The sequence below is a fragment of the Microcaecilia unicolor genome, chromosome 10, assembly GCF_901765095.1.
Source record: "Microcaecilia unicolor chromosome 10, aMicUni1.1, whole genome shotgun sequence".
Taxonomy (NCBI): Eukaryota; Metazoa; Chordata; class Amphibia; order Gymnophiona; family Siphonopidae; genus Microcaecilia; species Microcaecilia unicolor.
The window spans coordinates 78,681,260-78,703,750 of NC_044040.1; the positions used below are offsets into that span (position 1 = coordinate 78,681,260).

Consider the following 22,491-nt stretch of genomic DNA (forward strand, 5'->3'; position numbering starts at 1 on the left):
ATGGGGGTGGAATGGGTGGGTTGTGGGCGTTTCAGTATTATAGAATGCACCTGATCTGCGCTTAACTTAGGTGGAGGTATTTAGGCCTGGTTTTAGATGGGCCAAATGGGTGCACCTAAATTTTAGTTTCAAGAATGGCACATGAGTGTATTCTGTAACCTATGCGTAACTTTAGACATAGTTTATAGAATTATGTTAACTGTGTGGTTTTTCATCGCCAATTTTTAAGGCACCATATATAGAAATCTCCCCCTTTATGGATATATATGTTTAATATATGACTTTAGATAATTCACATTAAGTGAATGGGTTAAACCCCAGTTTTTGCGTTGGGGTTTTTTTCTCTTTCCTCTCTCAAATAGAACCTATGATATTATCCTACTCCTATGTATGCAAGTGATTGTGAATACTTTTGTATGGTTCCTTGCTAGGAGATTTGAGGTTCCTTTTGTTAAAAACTTAAGTGTTTCAAGGGGTGAATTAATTTGTTTTTTCACCAATTTGAAGGGACACCTCCATACTATCGCTATATATAATAGTCAAACTCCTCTCATTAGGTTGATATATTTTATATTGGGTTTGCCTTCTCCTTTAAAAAGTTAGAGTTTTTCCTATAATTGTTTGGAGAAATGGCACAGAGTTGGCAAAGTGGGAAAAGATTCTCTGAGGATGAAAGATCTGCTATTTTACAGGCCCCCACTCTTTCTCAATTGGGGTCTGATGTAGGGTTTGAAACTGAGTGGTCACAAATTCTATTAGAGTTTAAAGAATCAGTTAGATTGGAACTTCACAGTGCTACCTTGGTTGACTATTGTAAAAAAGAGATTATTCCTAGGGGCTTACGCATGACTAAAGCCCCTAAGCTGTTTCCAGATGATCCGGATTTTGTTGTCCAATGGAATAGCATTTTGAACCATTGCTCGTTGGACCTGATGCTATTGCTTATCCAGACCATTCAAGCGAAACTGGTGCAAAACAAATCCAACTTGGATGAAAAGATGGAACATCTCAAGTCCCTCGCGGATTATGATAAATTTAAAGAGGATTTTGACAATAAATTAGATAAATTTAAAAAAGAAATCAAAGCAGTCAAAATCAAAAAAATACAGAGGGACCAGAAAGATTACAGTGAGGGTTATGTCTATAGTTGGCAGAAACCAGTAAATCTAGACAAAACCCTCGAGAAAGGTAAACGAGTGGGTTTTCAGCTGTCATCCAACACGTCTAGTAGTGAGGAAGATAAAGAAGATAAGACAGACGGGGAACCACAACGAGGGGGTTCCAACAGACGTGTAAACCAACGAGGACGGGGCAATTGGAAGCCCCGCAATCGAGGAGAATCGAGCTACAGAGGAACGAGATCCCGACGGAGAGACGACTCGCTGTAATTAATCTTTCAAGCTATTCACTCACTCCGATTGAAGAAAGTGTTCTAGCTCGTGGGTTATCTTTTGTTCCCACTAATAAACATGTCCCATTTCAATTCAGAGTGGACTTTGAAAAATTCTTAAGAGTACTTCAGTTGAAATTATTTTTCCATAATATTCCAGACTCTAAGGGAGCATATTCAGATTGTGTAGCCAAGAGCACTTGGATTCCCCCAGGTCCACCTAATTCCGCTCTTACAATATTTAAACAATTGGTTCTCCAAGATGTACAGCAACTAGAGGATACTCAGTTTTGGGGTAGAGCCAATATGTCACGTCAGGAATTTCAAGCTTTACAGAAATTGAAATTAGATAAGTCAATTGTGATACGTAAAGCAGACAAAGGCGGTGCTATTGTGGTCCTGGACAAATCTGATTACTTGGCAGAAATTCGGCAACAATTAGCGGATCAAAATATCTATCATAAACTTACTGAGGATCCCACTTATTGCTTAATGAAGAATATACAGGGAGTGACCAAGGAAGCTGTACAACAAGGTTTTCTTACTAAGAAAGAAAGTCAATTTTTGTGTCCGACATATCCGGTTATCCCCATCCTCTATACAGTTCCAAAGATTCATAAAAGATTGCAAGCTCCTCCTGGTAGACCTATAGTGTCTTCCAGGAATTCTCTACTGGAACGTGCTTGTAAGTACGTTGATTATTTTTTGCGACCCCTTGTACAAAATATTCCAGCGTACATTAAAGACACTTCTCATTTTCTACAGATTTTGGGTGGATTGGATGTTAGTCATGATAGTCTGTTGGTAACGTTAGATGTGTGTTCTTTATACACTTCTATACCACAAAGGGAAGCCCTAGAGGCAGTAAGGAAGGTACTTGATGAACGTCTTCGTCCTCACGTGGTTCCCACAGACTTTCTCATTCACCTTACCCAATTAGCTCTGTATAATAACCATTTCATTTTTGATGATGAGTTGTATTTACAAATATCTGGGATAGCTATGGGAGCATCTTTTGCTCCTTCTGTTGCAAATATCTTCATGGGACAGTTTGAAGAACAGTATATTTATACCAACACAGGATTTGCTATGGTGCAGTACTGGGGCCGGTACATAGATGAAGTGTTCTTAATTTGGCAGGGTTCTGAACAACAATTGAAAGACTTTATTGCTAATCTTAATACATGCCATGCTACCATCAAATTTGAATGCAATTTTCATCTTGAATCAATAAACTTTTTGGATGTCCTTGTCAAGAAAGACTGCGGGGGGTTAAAGACAGAAGTTTTTGTGAAACCAACGGACAGGAACTCCTTGTTGAAGTATGACAGTATGCACCCTTACCATCTTAAACGCAGTCTACCCTATTCACAGTTCTTGCGGTATCGCAGGATTTGTGATACTACTCAAACATTCAAAGAATCAGCAGGGGAACTCCAACGTAAGTTTAAGGATAGGGGGTATCCAAACAAACTTGTAAAACAATCTTATAAGAGAGCTCTGTTTCAACATAGAGATCTTCTTATTCAAAATGATCAACAAAGCAGAGCTAAAGACATGGATAGGGTGATCTCTTGTGTTTTAAAATTCACAAATAGATCGCCTCAAATTTCAGCTATCCTTAGGAAACATTGGAACGTTATGCTCACTCAGGAAGCATTTCAGGACCATCATCTTAGATTGACTTATATTCGTAATCAAAATTTGCAAGATCAACTAAGTATAGCAGATGTATGGTCCGACACTAGGCAATCAGAGGGATACCATAAAAAATGTGGTCACTGTTCTATTTGTTCCATTACAGTTGAAAGTACAGAATTTAAGTCTACCAGTGGTAAGATTTACAGATTAAAACATAGAACTTCGTGTGAATCAAAAAATGTGGTTTATCTTTTTAGGTGTCCATGCAATTTGCTGTATGTGGGCCATACCACTCGTCAATTCAAAACTAGGGTCATTGAACATAGACACTGTATTACTAATTCTAAGATAGAAGCACCCATGACCCGTCATTGTGAACAAGCTCAACATCAGTTTAATCAGTTACAATGTATGATTATTGATCAAGTATATATGGGTAGGAGAGGGGGGGATTTAAAAACAATTCTATGGCGTAGGGAACAGCATTGGATCTATATACTTAAAACAGTTGCTCCTCAAGGGCTGAATAGAAATATCGAATGGAATGCTTACTATTAATGAGACATCATTGGGGAGGTGTGGTTTCCTTTGCTGTTGAAGTATCATGATTGGAAACGCTATAACGTCGTGACGTTTTTATGCTATGACGTCATGACGTTCTGATGCGTTTTTTTAAAATAAAAGCTTTATTTCACTCAGAGTTCCGGTTTCTGCGCCATCTCTGTGATCCATGCGACTGACAGCTTAATTTTCAGTGTGAATCTGGTCTTATAAGATGGTTATTTAGCGCCCTTCCTGAAGCAGCCACGTAGTTGGCGAAACAAGGCGCTCTTGTTGAAGGGTTGGCGGTTTTTTTCGCCACTATAGCATTTTCACAGGACTCCGGAGTCCCAACGTGGGGGGTACTTTTTCGATCGAGAGTTTTCCTGAGGGTGATTTATCTGGATTAAGTTAAGTATATTGTAGAGGGTTTTCCTCAACACTGTTTAAAATCTACTTAATCTATTTAAAGTTGTATTACAATTGAACTTCAGGTGCCCTTCCCATTAGGGGGCTCATCTAGATAGTCCTTTACTGACTTAGGTCAGTTTTTTTAGGGGTAGTTTGGTTTGTGGTGTCCGTTTGAATTTATAATTACCATATAGTTTGAGAGAGGTAGTGAGTTTTTTTATCCCATACGGTTTTCTCATGTAGCATGAGTTTTTGCGTTGGGGTTTTTTTCTCTTTCCTCTCTCAAATAGAACCTATGATATTATCCTACTCCTATGTATGCAAGTGATTGTGAATACTTTTGTATGGTTCCTTGCTAGGAGATTTGAGGTTCCTTTTGTTAAAAACTTAAGTGTTTCAAGGGGTGAATTAATTTGTTTTTTCACCAATTTGAAGGGACACCTCCATACTATCGCTATATATAATAGTCAAACTCCTCTCATTAGGTTGATATATTTTATATTGGGTTTGCCTTCTCCTTTAAAAAGTTAGAGTTTTTACTAAATAGAGAATGACATAGGGATGAAGACATTCGGTTAACCGCAGGGACCGGGGTGAGAACAAGGACAGACCCGATGGAAAGGGAAACATATGTGTCCCCATGTCATTTTCTGAAAGGGAAAGGGAAATGGGACTTGATATACTGCCTTTCTTAGGTTTAAAAGCTTTAGACTAACCTTAAACAGGCTGCTCAAACTAGATGGAACAATGCTATACAATGCTAGTATCAATATGTAAAATCTTAACACATCTTAGACAACTGGCGTCTGAATTCAATGATTAAAAAAAAAACTGCAGAAGCTACTTCTGAATTTAAATGAAACACTTTTTAAATGAAATTGGCGTCTTGTCTACTTTTGATATGGCAACAAGACTCTTCTCTGCTGATCAGATTTCTTCCATCATGTGCCCAGTTGTTCAGCATCTTAATGTTAGTGCAACTGATCCATTGACACTTATTTTCCTGTTTATCCACTACACTGTGTTGGTTCTCTTCTGCACCCATGTGTGAAAAACAATCTATCTTCCCAGATGATGTAAAAATACAGGCAACCAAAAATGTGAGATGGTTGTACCAAAACCAGATCAAAATGGAAAGCTCGAGTCCATCAACATCAACAACTCAGGATCATCAACAATCCACATTTCCAGAAAGTGTAACATATGTGCAAGAGCCCCCCTCCAAATGAATGAAAATGGATTTTAGCGATTTTATGAGCAACCTTTATGGAACAATGCCTCCTTTGAAGGCTATTGCTAATGAATTGGATGAAGTTTTGATTTTTTTGGAAAAACAAGCGAAAGTGCTGGCCAAAACTTTCATGGGAGATCCTGTGCATTCCTGCTACCCAGCACGTCTTCAGAGAGGACATTTTCTATTGTGGGAAGGACTGTGGAAGAGAGGAGAGCTAGACTGAATCCTGGTATTGTTAATGACTTATTATTCATCCACAGGTTAAAAAACTCGTCACAGTTTAACTCTTGATTAACATGCTTAATGGTCAACTGCACTCCCTGCAGGATTTATCAGATTCATATATCCCCTAATAAATTTCATTCTTAATGGATTCACCTGTTTCATGTTTTAGCATATGCTCCTTACCTTCAAGATTCCCTACAAGATCAAACCTCAGTTAGATATTGGTGTGATTTAACCCTTATGGAAGGCAAAGCCATCTCCACATTTTATAAAATTTTCAGCGATAAACTATTTGGTCCACCAGCTAAAACGCAGATACCTCTTTACAACCTCATTGGTCTCTCTTCTGGGATTAAGTGAATAGGCCTTTATTAGCAAGAAAAAGAAAGGAGAAAACCTGCAAAGTCAATCAAGAGTCCAAAAAACAGCGGTGGCGGTCCAGGAAAGGAGGAAGAAACCAAGGGTTCACATAAAATATTTATTGAAGATTGACCCTACTCGGCTGAGTTTCAGCATCAGTCTTCATCAGGGGTAAGCATCTTCAAAGTGAACTCAGTGTGATAAAAGTCCAAATACCATCTTCTTTAACATGAGCGATCCTCCATGGTACTGCAGCATGTGTCCTCAATTGTCTATTTTTGTGTGTCCATAATCACTACAGCGTCTCAACTATACTCAGACCTGTTAGAATTCTTTAGAAAACACCGCTTGAAAGTACATTTCCACAAAAGAGAAACTCCCAACAGACTGGAATACAATTTTAAACATAATAACACATATTTCACTCCACACAATGTACAAAACAACAAACTAGATAATTATATAGCAAGTTTGTCATAGAGTGAAATCGCAACTTTCCAGCAAATAAAAGAAAATTCTGTACAGCCTTTCTCCAGCAGAAACAGCTGCCATAAAAAACATACAAAATAACCACAATATTGTCATCAAACCTGAGACAAATGAGGCCCTGTAGTGATTACTGATCACCCTACTTTCAAAAAGCGCCTCAAGACCTTTCTATTTGGCAAAGCGTATGCCTCACTCCCGCCAGGCATCTCTACCTTCTGATCTGTCTTACCCCGGTGTCACATTACTCACCGCTGCTCTTTCTCTTTTACTTTACCTCGCTTTGCCTTTTCCCCATTATACTTCTAGGACATTAATTGTTTGACCCCTGACATGCTGTGTTTTTATGTAGATTGTTGTAAGTCACATTGGGCCTGCCCATGGGTGGGAAATTGTGGGATATAAATGCTGTAAATAAATAAATTATGGACACACAAAAATATATTAAAGGATACAGACAGCTCTCAGACAACACATACTATAGGAAACTGACTGAAGAGTCTACACAGGATTATAACAAAGCAGTTGAAAAATCTTATCAAACACTTCCAAAGCAAGTACAACCACATCTAAAAAACAAACAAACAAAAAACCTCATACCAAACCATCCTTCTGTTTGCACATTCTACATGCTACCTAAAATTCATAAACCTGAAAACCTTGGCAATCCAATCATATCTGGTATTGGCACACTTACAGAGGAAATGTCTGGACTTACAGAGGGGATTCTTAAACCCTTGATGCACAAGACAAACGTCTTTATACACCACAGACTTTCTGAACAAATTTAAAACATATCAATCAGCTACCACCAGGTGCTCTTGTGGTCACAGTGGATGTAGAATCACTATATAGCAACATTTTCCATGCACATGACATAGTTGCATGTGATAAATTTCTAAAAACATCCACCCTGGACCACCAACACTTACCAGAAAGTATTAAAAAATTAATCAAATTCATTCTAACTCATAACTATTTCTGCTTTAACAATGATATCTATCTGCAAATCGTGCACATTGCTATGGGCACCAGGATGGCACCATAATATACTAAACTTCATGGCAGAACTGAAAGAGACATTTTTGAATACATATCAGACTAAACCCCTAAAATACTACTGGTATATTGATGACATTTTTATGATTTGAACTGAAGGAGATGAGATTCTTAAGCAATTGCACAACTTTCTCAATACATACCATCCTACAATCAAATTCAAAATTGACTACTCCCCAGAAAAAGTCATCTTTCTAGACACCACAATTTCCAGCCTCTTCCCTTAAAATACCCAGAGAAAACCTATTGCAGTACAAAGTAAAGAAAGCCACAGAGAGAATCACCCTTGTAGTGACATACAATCCACAGCTGGCAAAATTAAGAATCATAAAAGATCTACATCCACTACTCCAGGAGGAGAGATTACTGAAAGAGATATTCCCAGCTCCACCAATGCTTGCCTTCCAACAGCCACCTAATTTGAAACACAAATTAGTGGAAAGTAAGATCCCACTACAAGCTCAAAAAGCAGAGAATGGGGCACATGTCCTTTCAATATACCAAGCTTCAAGCTGTGCCAACATATTTCACAGGATCCCACAGTCACATGGGAAAAATATTCAGCATAAGGAGATCCTTAGTTTTTCAGATTATGTATGGTGATGCTTCATTATATTTAGCTGATTGGGTAGTTCTTCTTTCTAATGGAGTTAGGAGCAGGACTCGCAATCAAATGCTACTTCATTTTCCATTATCTAAACAGGTTATAAGATTTAAAGTGTTTGAATATTCTTGTATTATCAAGCTGTTTCTGTGTGGAATTTACCATTATAGGTTCATGTTTTATCAAACTAATTTTTCATAAGAGACTTAAGACTCATTTATTTAGTGAATTTTTAGTATTGGTTTATGAATAAATTGTACTGTAATTCCTGGACTATTTTTCTGGTTATCTTGATTTGATGATAAAGTTATTGCAGAATAGAAAAGTCCTGTAACATAACATTCTCATCTTCAAATGTGGTATATATCATTCAATGCAAAAAGTGTGAAGAAGGATGCTATGTTGGAGAAACAAGCCAGCTGCAAAAGACAAGAATCAATTTACATAAACATAATATCAAACATCACAATCCCAACCAGGATGTCACCTCTGTGGGACAGCACTTTACAAAACCAAAACAGTACATCCATGATTTTATGGTGAAAATACTAAAAGGAAGTTTTAAGACAATCCAGGAATGTAAGACCTTTGAAGTCAAAATGATTAAATATTTTGACACCCATCAGACAGGACTTAACAAAGATTTGGGTTTTCTTCCCCACTATAACCATCAAATTCTACTGCTTTGTCACTTTCTTATCACTCATAAATCTCCCCTTGTTTTTCATCCACCCAGCTCTCCCTGTTTCTCACCTAACCCACCCCACTCTCTTCCTGTGAGACTGTCATTGGAATACTTTTGTGTTTCACTTATATATTCTAATACTTGTCATCATTTGCTCAGTTCTGATCTGAGGGTTACCTTCGAAAGCTAATTAAAAAATGTATTATGTTAGTCCAATAAAAAAGCTATCGTCTTATTTTCTTTTCTATGTTTTGTTTTATTTCTGTTTATTACCTTTAAAAGTGGACTAACATGGCTACCACGCTGCTATGCTAGTATATTAACAGGTATGTTTATAGCTAGCATGTTTGATGTTAAGTCATATATTATACTGGTCCTGTCTATTTGAGCAGTGTATCATCTGACTGATGTGGATGCCTAGAAGAGCTCTGTTTTGTTAACGAACTCCACTTATGATATTAACTTCCAAGGAATATAACATTTTGCTGAAGTCTAGCAACTTTGCAAGCTAAATTTTATTTCTTAATAGATAATTTTATTTTCTTTTATTTATTTTCAGAATAAGTTTTGATGAGGATCAAATTACATTTGTATAATTTTTAACTCATCTTAACGGAATTCAAAAATGCGTGGGATAAACATAAAGGAATCCTGTTCAGAAGGAGTGGATCCTCAGAAGCTTAGCGGAGATTGGGTGGCAGAGCCGGTGGTGGGGGCGGGGCTGGTGGTAGGGAGGCGGGGCTAGTGCTGGGCAGACTTCTACGGTCTGTGCCGTGAAAATGGCAGATACTAATCAAGGTCAGGTATACACAAAAAGTAGCACGTATGAGTTATCTTGTTGGGCAGACTGGATGGACCGTGCAGGTCTTTCTCTGCCGTCATCTACTATGTTACTATGATTTGTTCATTTTTTTACTACTAAAAAGCTTCATATGAGATATAGTATCAGCACATTTTACAAATAAGTTTTATGTTAAGTGAAATGGGATAAGCCTGTTTATGGTCTGCTTTTCAGTAGTGGGTGTGTAAGTATTTTTATGCAGTTATTTGTATTCTCTTTCACAGTGTTTAAGCAACACCCCACCGCTAACTGAGTACTTTCTCAATGATAAATACCAGGATGAACTAAACTTAGACAATCCCTTAGGAATGCGAGGAGAAATAGCAAAGTCTTATGCAGAACATATCAAGCAAATGTGGTCAGGAAAATACAGCTATGTGACGCCAAGAGTTTTTAAGGTTAGTATTATCTAAACAAACTTACTTTAAACTCATTACGTTTACTAACATAGACACAGGAAACCTATAAAACTGTTTGATATACTAAATCTTCTCTTTTTTTTTAGAAATTAAGCAGTTGTGAGTATTATAAAGCTTTTCTAAAATTGAGTGAATCCATAAATGTACGTACACAATTTGTCATTTATATAATTTTTGTAGTTCTAATGATATAAGGCCCCTTTTTACTATTGCATATCACATGATAACAATGTTATCATACACAAAGCATTAGTAAATAGGAATCTAATGGGGTATTTACTAAGCTGCACTAGTGTTTTTAGCTCGCGGTACAAATCAGCTGGTGCTAAATTCTTAAACACCCATAGGAATATAATGGGTATCTCAACATTTAGCACCAGCTGATTTTTTTAGTGTGAGCTAAAAATGCTAGCACAGCTTAGTAAAAGTCCCCCTAAATGTATTCGTACGTTATAACTTTTATTGAATCATAAAATGATGATGATGATCAACATCATCTTCAACTTTATTTGATATAATCAGTTTACTTCTCAGTAAAGTGTAGGGTAGAAAACAGAAAGAAGCAAGGACCACACAAAAGGTAAAAGTTACAATATTTTTCAATACTCTGTCCATTTCACACTATTTTTAAAAAAGTAGTGGGAACACAAGGAAAAGAGGGAGTGTATAATCTGAAGTCTAGTTCATACAATAGTAAGGGTAATGAGTTGCCTGAAGACCATACCATAAACAAAGGCACAGCCTCCGCACATTACTCAGTAGAAAAAACTTGAGTATAATAAAGTTTTAAGTGCTGTTTTAAATTTACAATGTGAAGTCTCAGAGCAAATATGGAATGGTAATCCATTCTAAAACATAGTAACAACAACTTGAAGGCAGGAATAGCAAACAGAATCTAAACAGATTTGCATATGAGTATGAACAACCAAGAAGTTTAGGGAACAGGAAGGACATAAGAGAATTATACAAAATGGAGGGAAACCACAGCAGAGAGCCCAATGGCATAAGAATATTAAACAGTTTTCAAAAAACTACTAGCAGCCAATGTTCGTTAGATAGAAGTGATACGCTACGTTGTTGTTTTTTGTTTTTTTTGCTCCAAAGAGCAATTTAATAATAATAATGAACAGGACATTAATATACTGTACACAAAAAAAACCCACAAGAATAATTTACCCAGTACAGCCATTACAATAACTGGTTAAAAATTTAGAAAAAAAATAAACTTAACAAATATTTCCTGAATAACCAAGTTGTCAATTTGTTTCTAAATGTCAAATAGTCTTTCACACCTCAGTTCTTGCGGCATAGAATTCTATAAATTTGGCATGGCCGCACCTAAAAATCTTTTCTGTGTTAGCTGATTTTTAAACAAGGAAACTGATCGCAGTTCAAATTATTTAAATGTACTTTTCTTTTAGATCTTAAGCCAAACTTTATAACTCAATATTTTTCTAAATAAAGAGGACAGAAGCATTGTGAATAAGCTGGGGTCTATGAAGTTGTACTTGAGACAAGCCACATAGAAGGGAACTATTCTAATCTAAGCATGTTAATACCAAGGAGTGAAGCAAGAGAAGACATGCATTTGTCATTGAGCAGACAGATGGCACACAATTGCTGTAACTTAAAAAAATGATTTCATTACTATTTTAGAAATCTGAGGGGAAAAGTCAGTCCTAGATAATATCCAACATTTTCAGAGAGAGTCCTTCAAAGGAACTGGTGTACCAAGTATAGAAGGAGCAAACACTGAGCGTAGAGTTTGATCCCATTAAAAAATCATGTATTGGCACTTTAAATGATTTTAGTCCATTAGTGGCTAGCCAGTCAGCAATCCTATCCAAACAAAAAGAAACATTTAAACTAAAAGCCATAGAATATGAATCAACCAGAAGAAGCAGATGAATATTATCAGCTTAAATAAAGAAGATGAAACCCAAAGATTGAATAAGAAGTTCTAGGGGAAATAGCAAAAAAACATTAAAAAGAATGGGACCTAGGATAGGCCACTGTGGAACACCACAGTGCAGTGGTAGTGGGGCAAAGATAGAATCAATCAGATGTTGAAAAAAAATTGTGATTCACAAGATCAAAAGCTATAGACATATCGATAGACAAAAGAATGACATTTATGCTATTTCTAACCCCCCTGCAACTAAATGGACTACAGAGATACATACACTGTAATAAAATCACAAAACAATAAATTGCATAATGCCTAAGCCAAGTTCTACTGTTAGCAAATACACTTTCTGGAACAAATTCATGCCAAAAACGCATTTACAAACAAATTAACCTTCATTTGTTTCCTAAAATGCGAAAAGTCAGGAAGGAGTCTGATATTTAGATTGTAAGCTCTTGGGACCACGTGATGCACGGCTAGAGAGTGGCAGTCGCTGTGCAGAGCTCCCTCCTTACCCGCAGTTAATTGAGCTTTCTAACTTTCATCGCGCTACTCCCACTAAATCGGAGAATATTGCTGAGAAGGGGAAGTGTAGTGGCAGCTGTTGGTAGACGCGGATAGGGTGCAGGAGTGGAGAATGGCAGCTAAATCTGGAAAGAAAGAAGGGGCGCGAAGTCGGCTGCTCGAAAACAAGATGGCGGAGACGGAGAGCGGGAGTCCGCCGACAGTGAGCTCCGCATGGGCCGCGGAGGTAGCGGCAGAAGTGTCGGCCATGCTGGAGGTCTCCGTAGACCTTAAACTGCAAAGGATCGCGGATCAGCTGAAAGGGATCGACGACAAGCTGGGCGGTATCCAGACGGAGTTTACCCAATATAAACAAAGGCTATCGGATGTAGAAGATTCGGTGCAACAGCAGGAGACGTCGAGTAAAGCCCTGAAACAGAAGGTGGAGCGACTTGAGGCAAAATTGGAGGACCTTGAAAATCGGGCGCGGAGGAGTAACATCAGAATGGTGGGGCTGCTGGAAGCTATTAGAGAGGCTGATTTGCGATCTTTCCTCGAATCCTGGCTCCCCACAGCACTCCAGCTCAAGTTGACAACAGGCCCGTTAAGAGTGGAGCGGGCCCACAGGTTAGGGCCTGTGCGAAAGGATGATTCGCGTCCCAGAGTTGTGATTTTTAAGGTGCTGAACTTTGCACACAAACAGGATATCTTACAAGCACTCAGGAAATTGGGACAGCTCAAGTATGAAAATTCAGTGGTGCGCTGCTTTCAGGATTTTTCCACGGCAGTGTCATTGCAGCGAAAAGCGTTTCGCGAAGTGTGCCAGCTTTTGTTTTCCAGAAAAATACAATTTGCTTTACTCTACCCCGCACGACTGAAAATTTGGTACCGGGGGTCCCAGCAGTTCTTTACTGTGGCGGAGGAAGCGATGAAGTTTATTCAACAAGACCTACCTGCTGAAGGGCCAGCATGAAGAGACTGGAGTTGACAGCCAGTGAGAGTGGAATGGACATATGAAGGGACTGGACTGGTACATACTTGGTGAGATGGTGAGGAGTACTAGTGAGCACGTTGTAGTGATTTTTTTTTTTTTTTTTTTTTGGAACTGTGGGGATAGATATCACAAATATATAATGCAGTTGGTGTGATTTGTTTGAGAAGGTGGTGAGTGAATGCGGTTCTATTTTCTGTTATAGTTGAGTGAGGATCTGTAAGGGACACTGTATTATAATTATATGATGGGAAGGGCCCCTGGGTACTAGAGGAAGGGGCTATATATATGAGGCTTGGATGGATATCTTATAATGTCTGGGGGGAGTGAGTGGGTGCGGGAGATAACTTTGATGTATAAAGGGGGCATGCGTGATTATGGAACTGTAGATGAGATGGGTGAGGGGGGAGCTCGCGTGGTCCGGCTCTTTTAGGAGCTATGGAGGATGATGTAGGGGTTGGGATGGGAGGGAAGGGTGGGGAGGGAGGGCTGAGGAGATATCTGGAGATAGTATGGAGAAGAAGTTTTTCGAATGGATGGTTGTGGGGGAGGTGTCCATGGGCTGGGGGGCACCCTCCTTTGTTTTTGAGTGGAGTTAGTTTTGTTATGAGAATACATGACTACTGGGTTATTGGGATCACTTAGAATAATCTCGTGGAATGTAGGGGGTGTTTCCTCCCCTATTAAGCGCACTAAGGTGTTACAAGCGCTGCAGCGGCAGAGGGCGGATGTAGCTTTTCTGCAGGAAACGCACCTGTCCTCCGGAGAACATGCTAAGTTTAAAAGAGGTTGGGTTGGTTCTTTGGTGGAGGCTCCTGCAGTGGGGAGGAAGGCAGGGGTGATGATCCTATTCAGGAAGGGTATCCCACTTCGGCTCAACTTGACCCAGGCTGATCCGGAGGGCAGGTGGGTCTTGGCCGATGTGGAGATAGCTGGTCGCCATTTGGTGTTCTGTAATGTATATGCCCCCAATGTGTTCAATGGCAAGTTCTTTCAAGCCTTGATTAAGAGACTGGCTCCGCGTGCGGGGGGGGGGGGGGGGGAGCTGATATTAGGGGGTGACTATAACTTAGTGATTGATCCCTTAATGGATCGTTCCAATTCAGGTGGCCAGAGTTCGGGGGGAGGCTGTAGGGCACTATCTTCCTTATGTAAGGCTTTGGAGCTGGTAGATGTTTGGAGGGTGCTGCACCCATCTGAGAGAGACTTTACTCATCTTTCTCGAGCACATGGCTCTCAATCCCGTATCGATTATTTGTTTGTTTCTCGCTCTCTATTATCCCAGGTGCAGAAAGCGGAGATTGGACCATACGCGGTCTCGGACCATGCTTTGGTGTGGTTGACCCTGATGGACAAACCGCGGGCTGGGTGTAATCGGACATGGAAATACCCTTTGGAGCTGGTGCAGGATTCGAGATTTCATGCTTATCTGATGGATAGATGGGAAGACTATGTATATCACAATGGGGAGCATGTAGATCAGCCGGCCCTTTTTTGGGAAACAGCAAAGGCGGTGTTACGAGGGGACATTATTTCTTATTCGGCGAGGGCTCGGAGGTTGAGGGATGGGGAGATTGGTCGTTTGGGGGCCTTGGTTCAGAGGCTGCGGAGAGCCTATGGGCGCTCACCTACTTCTGAATGCAGGGGGGCATTGTTGGGAGCGCAGAAAGAGTTAAACGAATTGCTGCATCAAAGGGCGGTTAAGACCCAATTCTATTATAAATATCGTCTGTTTCAATATGGGAACAAGGCCGGGCGATTGTTGGCTAGGATGCTTCATAAAAAGGGGGGCGTTAACCGCGTGTTGCAGTTGAAGGCAAAAGACGGGAGGATGACGAGTGTAGATGGAGAAATTGCTGATGTTTTTGGACAGTTTTATAAAGCACTATATGCAGTGGATCAGGATGCTGTGATGGACAGTGATATGTATTTGGAGAACCTGAACTTACCTCGGCTTTGACAGTCAACGTGGCCGCCTGAATGGGTCATTTACGGAGGGGGAGTTAATATTGGCTCTGCAGCAGTGTGCTACTTACAAGGCCCCTGGACCAGATGGTTACAGGGTAGAGTTTTACAAACAGTTTTTTGATAAGGTCAAAATGCCGTTGTTGTCCTTGTTCAACTCGATGGTGGCTAAGCGCACGCTCCCGGGTACTTTTCAGGAGGCTCAAATAGTTGTGCTCCCTAAGGAGGGGAAAAATGAGGTGGAACCGGAATCTTACAGGCCCATTTCTCTTATAAACGTTGATGCGAAGTTATATGCTAAAGTTTTGGCCAACAGATTGGCAGGGGTCCTCCCGTCATTGGTTGATGAGTCCCAGGTGGGTTTTGTGAAGGGAAGGACAGCAGTGAAGAATGTTCGATCTATCTTGACATCTTTAGAAGTTGTGGCCCGGGGACGCCTTCCATCGCTCTTAATTAGCTTTGATGCGGAGAAGGCGTTCGACCGGGTGAACTGGTCCTACATGTTTGCGGTGTTGAGACATTACGGCTTTGGGGGGTTTTTTCTGGATGCTGTTGAGGTCTTGTATTCGGAACCGCGGGCGTATGTGTGGGTAAATGGGGAACACTCAGAGTCTTTTAGGATCTATAGAGGGACTAGACAGGGTTGTCCCTTGTCTCCTCTTTTGTTTGTTCTTTCTTTGGATCCTCTCATTCGGGAAATCCTACAGCATCCAGAGATACAGGGAGTACCAGTTGGGCGAACGGAATTTCTTCTTTCTGCCTTTGCGGATGACCTGCTGGTGCATCTTACGGAGCCGAGCACTTCTCTACCTGCCCTCTTAGAACTTTTTCGAGAATTTGGAGACTTCGCTGGGTTTCGTCTTAATTATTCCAAATCATTGGCGTTGTCTTCAGCGGAGGAGATACGGCGGGAGTGGGGTGGGGAGTTTCCTCTTCGTTGGGCGCAGGGATCCTTTAAATATTTGGGTATACGTTTGTCGATGAGGGTTTCCGAGTTGTACCATCTGAATGTCTCCGGTTTGTTGAAGGCCACATCGGAGAGGTTGCAAGCTTGGATGTCTTTGCCTTTGTCGCTTTCTGGGCGGATCCAGTTGTTCAGAATGGTGGAGTTCCCCAGATGGCTATATCTGCTGCACATGTTGCCCATTTATCTACGAGCCAGAGACCTCAACCAGCTGAGTAAGGTGATCAGACGTTTTTGCTGGGGGGGAAAGAAGGCAAAGTTGCCGTTGAGTTTACTGCAGGGGTCCTGGGGTGAGGGAGGTTTGGGCCTGCCGGATTTGCGGCGTTATAATTGGGCTTGTCTCATGCGTTACATTGGGGACTGGTTTTTGGCGCGAGATGATTACATATGGAGACGATTGGAAAGCCAGTATTATACACCGTGTAATTTTCACTTTTTACTACAAGCTCCCAGCAGGATGATTCCGGTGGAGTTACGGAATAGTATATTATTGACCCCTCTGCGAAGTCTTTGGAAAGATATGATGAAGCTGTTTGGCTTGAGTAGATGGATTTCGGATATTCTTCCTATTCGGGGCAACTTGTTGTTCCAACCAGGTTTGGAGAATGTGATTTTTCAGAAATGGGCGCGACAAGGTATCACTAGGTTGGAACATGTGTTAGATAGGCAGGGGGTAATGTTGAATCTGGGGGCATTGGGGCTCGGGTATGATATGGGAGGTATCTTTGCTCACGCCCAGCTGAAGCATTATGTTGATTCATTGGACAGGGGGGCTTTAGGTTCTCGGCATTGTCATTTTCTGCGGCAGTTCTTTCATTCAATACAGGGGGAACGTCTTTCAATCTCTGGGCTGCATAGGGCGTTGGGAAGATATATGGTGTCCAAGATCCGAGGGCAAATTCAACAGCGTTGGGCGGACGATTTGGCTAGGCCGCATTTGGCTTTGGATTTCAATGCTTTGACAGCTAGGATTCCAGGTTTGACGGGCAATGCAGGACTTAGAGAATGCCAGTATCGTATTCTACACAGGGCCTACCTAACAAAGTCTCAAGTGTTCAGGATGGGAGGGGTGTCCACTCCTCTCTGTGGGAAGTGTGGAAGGGCTCCGGGGTCGTTCTTTCATTATTTGTGGGGATGCTATAAGGTGAGGCATTTTTGGGACTCCATCGTTCGGTATTTGGGCACTCTTTTGGGATCGAGAGTCATGTGTTCCCCGATGGGGATCTTGCTAGATAAGCATGAGCTTTTCTTGTTACAGGGTGGTGCGGCCCGACAACTGATTCGCAAGGCCTGTCTGATTGGTAAGCGGATTATAATGAGTCAATGGATGGAGGAGTCCTCCCCGGATTTCTGGCACTGGCGGAACAGATTGCATGAATTCATGCTATTTGAAAGGAGGGGGGTGGGCTGTTCCCCTAAGCGGAGGAGGCAGTTTCTGGACATTTGGGGGCCATATATCCAAAGCTTATCTCCTAAGGGGAGGAGTTTGGTGATCAATTCGCTTTAAGTTATAAGTTGATAGGAAGTCATCCATTTCAGATATAGATCAAAAGTTTGGGTATCTCCTTAGAGGGGGGGAGGGGGGGATTTTCCTTATTGGTTAGATTTATCGATATGGGGTTTTTCCTATAATTAGGGGGAAGGGGGATGGAGGGCGAGGGGGGGAGTAGACAAGTAATAGTCTGATGGGTATAGCAGGGGTGTTGGGGGGGAGGGGGGGACTGATTACAAACTATGGAGGATAACGGTGAACAGTTCTATTGTGTGGTTATGACATGTTACCTAAAGAGGTTCAAAGGGAATTGGTAGACTGCAATGTAAATGTTGGATTATTAAGATAAAATTGTTGAACCATAAAAGGGTGGGGAGCTATAAGAGTCCAGGCTCTCTACGCTTCTTTTGAATGAGGATGGTTACAGCAATAGAGGGGGAGGATGAGTTTTAGTTGTTTGCAATACGCTTAAAAGTACATCAATGGTGTGGCATATAATCTGGGGGGGTGGGGGGCGGAGTTGGAGAGGAAGGGGGGGGGGGAAATGTTTACTATTTTGATGATGCGATTTTCGCCCTGTTGGTATTCTATTTGTTTTGTTTCTCAATGGATATATATATATTGAAACGGTTGACGTTCATTTTTATTATATCATCCATTAAAAAAAAATTGTTGAACATAAGATAGAGGGGCAGGGTGGGGTTAAATTGTTAAAAGTTTGATGATGAAATGTATCATTTGGTCCTTATTGTATATCTTTTCCTATTTGAACCTCTGTGTATGAATATCGTAGATGTTTTTTTTTCTTCTTTTGTCATCAATAAAAATGTTGAAATATAGATTGTAAGCTCTTTGAGCAGGGACTGTCTTTTATGTATGGTGTACAGCGCTGCGTATGCCTTGTAGCGCTATAGAAATGGTAAGTAGTAGTAGTAATAGATAACATAGGAACATAAGAATAGGTAACCCGTTCCATAACAAAGGGCCCACAATAGATAATGTTGCCTACTTAGTTTCAAAATAATACAACCTTTTCAAAGGAGATCAAAAAGGCAGCACCTCCTTCTGATCGTAATCTCTTAGCTGGATGATAAACCTGCAATGCCTTGTTCATATATGGTGTCAAACCATAAACTGTGAACAAGAATCAACAACTTAAGCCTGATTCAATAGTAGACAGGAAGTCAGTGAAGCTCCCACAAGACAGGAGTCCCATGTTCCCAGTGCTTAAAACTTATCATCAGTCTCGCCACTGCATTTTGCACATTCTGTAACGCTTTACTAAGCACCTACAAACCAAATAGAAGACATTACAATAATCCAGCTTCATCAAGATCAAACTCTGAACCACTAGGTGAAAGTCCTTCGCTGGCAACATGGATTTTATCTTACTAAGAACACCTAAAAATAAAGCCTGAATCACCCAAGTAACCTGAGCCTACATAGTCAATAATGAATCCAGAATAACACAAGACCCATCACACAATCTTTCACAGGCGGCAGTACATTCTGAATAATTACAGGCTCATAATGTGCAGGACTAGCTAACTTGCTGCCCAACCATCATCAGTTCAGATTTTGCCAGGTTCAGTTCCAGCTTATTCACAAGCATTTTCCCTATGAATATTTGATCTAACATAATATGCATGGAACCCTCTTTGTCTAAGATGAAGAGCATTGGTAGAATCTAAATAAGAGCAGAGTTGATCAGCAATCAATTCCCCTGTGACTTTAGAAGGAAAGGGAAAGTGGAAGTCAATCATAGTTGGAGGTGTCTGATAGATCAGCTTTCTTTCTCATCTTTTAAATGTGGTAGAACAGATGCAGTTTTCCATTCAGAAGGTACCAGACCTTCCCATAGACTGATAGGGGCAAAATGTTGGTGGAAGACACTTCAATAGTGAGATAGATGTAGGATCTATTGTAGACGTAGAGAAGCATATGTTTGACACCAGTCTAGATAATGCAAGAGAAGAGGGGAGGGTAAAGGTAGATAACATACCAGGGATAGGAACATTATCAGCAGATGATGAGTCTTTCTGTGCACTGTAGGAACCAAGTAGAGATACCTAGATAGTAAGGGCCTGGTCCCTAAAAGTAACTGCAAACTGATCAGCAGTAAGAGTACTAGATTAAGAACGAGGAGAAGACGAAGTCATGCACCGCAAAAATTTGTATAATGTCTTGGGATTGGAATCATTTTGGACAAGAGCAGAGAAATACTCATGTTAAGCATTCAAAGTGGCCTGTTGTTGTACATGAGCTTTTGAGGCCATGTTACTCCATTCTTGATATCTGAAGTTACAATACAGTACAATTGTCTTTTGTCTGCTACATTACTAAAAGGTCTAGGGTTAGGTGTCCCTATAACCAGCCCCTCCAAATTACACTAAATTACTAGTCTACCTATGAAAAGTTATTCCCTTATTATACTTCCTCTGTGTACATCCCTATGAACAAGCCGGTGGCATGTTTAAAAATTTAACTTTTTTTTTTTTTACAGTATCCTCCCCACCTCACCCCATCCACCTACCTATTACAGACCTCCTCCCTGCTCCTCCGAGCCACAGGGTCCCATTCCCAGCGCATACCTGAAGGCAGCGTCCCTGGTGGTCTAATGGATTCTTCGGGGCAGGAAAGATCCCCAGTCTTTCCTTCCCGCTGCTGGCGCTGACCCTCTTCCTGCCGCATCTTCGTTAAAATGGCTGCCAAGGAGAGAGCGGTGACGTCACATCCGGCAATGGCTGCCTGATCGAATAGCTCTGCATGCCTCACCTATATCCAGCTGAAATAGCAAAAACCACGATAAAACCAGCCTACTTGATCGCAAGTGATCCACTGTTTAATTATATGGCCGGGAATGGGCAAACTTCATCCTGCAAATCGCTAAAAGAGTTTGCTTATCGATCACAAGCCCCTGCAAACAAGATGGCAGCAGCAGCGGGGCCCACAAATGCAGTAATGGCTCGGGCAGACGAGCAAGCACACGATGGAGTTCCTTAGCTGGGAGAATTCAATATTTGTGAGTTTCGTGCACTACTGGAAGAGATTAGATTGGACATTAAAGGGGTGTGAGAGGACCTCTCGACGTTGGCTACGGACCTTCGCGGCAAAATCTTGGAACTGGGCCATCGCGTGGAGGAAGTGGACAATAGAGTGGAAGACCAGCAAGAAGCTATAAATACCCTTGAATCGTCTATGATGGAGCAACAGGCCTTATGTGGGTTCCTATCTGATAAGGTGGAGGACTTAGAAAATCGTGGTCTTAGAAGGAATATTCACATCGGGGGGATACCGGAGCAGGCCGAATATATAAACTGTGAGCTGGTGACACAGCAGATTGCGGGTATGCTGTTGTCCACGGAAGACCAGGCAGTGGCCCCGGAATCGATTAAAATTGAACGAGCGCATAGAGTGGCCACCCACCCGAGAGCAAATATTCCAAGAGATATCATCGCTTGCTTTGTGGAATATAAAACTAAAGAATTGATTTTGGCAAAGGCGAACAAATCTGCTCCATTACAGTGGGAAACATTTCCAATAGAGATATACCAAGACCTGGCCCCTACCACGCTGAAACATCGGTCCGAGTTGTGAGGATTTACTAAATATCTCCGAGAAAAGGGAGTTAAGTATTGATGGCTGCAACCATTTGCTTTAGCATACCACATGGAAGGGAAGATGCAGCGGATACATAACTTGGAGAAAGCGCAAATACTACTGCCAGAGGTGGATCCCCCGGCCGATAAAACTGGGGAGAGCTCCGAGGCAGCTAAATCCAGAGGAATCCATCAGTCTCATCCCCGATGGACCCGTGTGGCCCAGGGCAAAGGTTGACTCACTAGACAACAATCAGGACTGCGACCTACATTATCTGGACGAACACTGACTTGATATATCTCATTTATTTATTTACGTCAATTTATATACCGTAACTTATTGCAACTGCAAGACAGAATGGTTTACAATTTGTAAAATAGAAAAAGAACAATACAACATTATATATACAGTTTGGACAAATACAGGAACTCCAATCATTACAGGAAAGCACAGCAAAACCAAAAATTAGCTACATAAGATAAAAACAGTATAAATCATGATTTAGTATACAGGAAAGCACCGCAAATACAGACTTGAGTACATAATATAAACTACATAAACAGTACAAATTATGATTTAATATACATTAAAGATACCCTTTTATAACCTTGCCTCCATTATTCTAAATTCTGTTCTACATAATTAGTAAAATAAAAGGTTTTCAAAAGTTTCCGAAAATGAAAGTAAGATTTCTCAAGTCTGATCTCTTTTGGAAGGCCGTTCCACAGAGAAGGGGACAAGTAGAAAAAAGCCGATCTCCGCGTAGATTCCCATCTAGCCCTAGCAAGAGGAGGAATCACTAACCTGTTATCTGTTAGGGATCTAAGGGTTCATGTAGCAGTATAAGGAATTGTTAAATTTGACAGGTAGTCAGGGTTTAGTGTGTGAAAAGCCTTATAGGTCAAAACTAAGGCTTTAAACTTAACTCTTGCTTCAACCGGAAGCCAGTGCAGTTGATGTAATAAAGGTGTTACTCTGTCATCCCTCCGGGCCCTACAAATCATACGCGCCGCTGTATTCTGTATTCTTTGTAGTCGTTTCAAGCTAGCTTGAGTAATCCCTGCATATATGATATTACAATAGTCTAAGCGTGAGGTAATGTAAGCAGATGTCAGTGTTTTAAGGGAATCCCTACTAATTGAATTTCTAACTGACCTAAGTCTCCTAAGATGGA

At 40.8% G+C, this 22,491-nt stretch overlaps 1 protein-coding gene across 6 annotated transcripts in view; it reads left to right on the forward strand.

The window, feature by feature from the left end:
• The window catches only part of USP15 (ubiquitin specific peptidase 15), a 519,523-nt gene that overhangs the window by 205,991 nt on the left and 291,041 nt on the right, over positions 1–22,491 (forward strand). For all 6 annotated transcript variants that reach the window (XM_030217240.1, XM_030217241.1, XM_030217242.1 and 3 more), the window contains one exon: positions 9,701–9,874. In XM_030217240.1, coding sequence (XP_030073100.1) covers positions 9,701–9,874 — 174 coding nt within the window. The remainder of the gene's footprint in view (positions 1–9,700; positions 9,875–22,491) is intronic.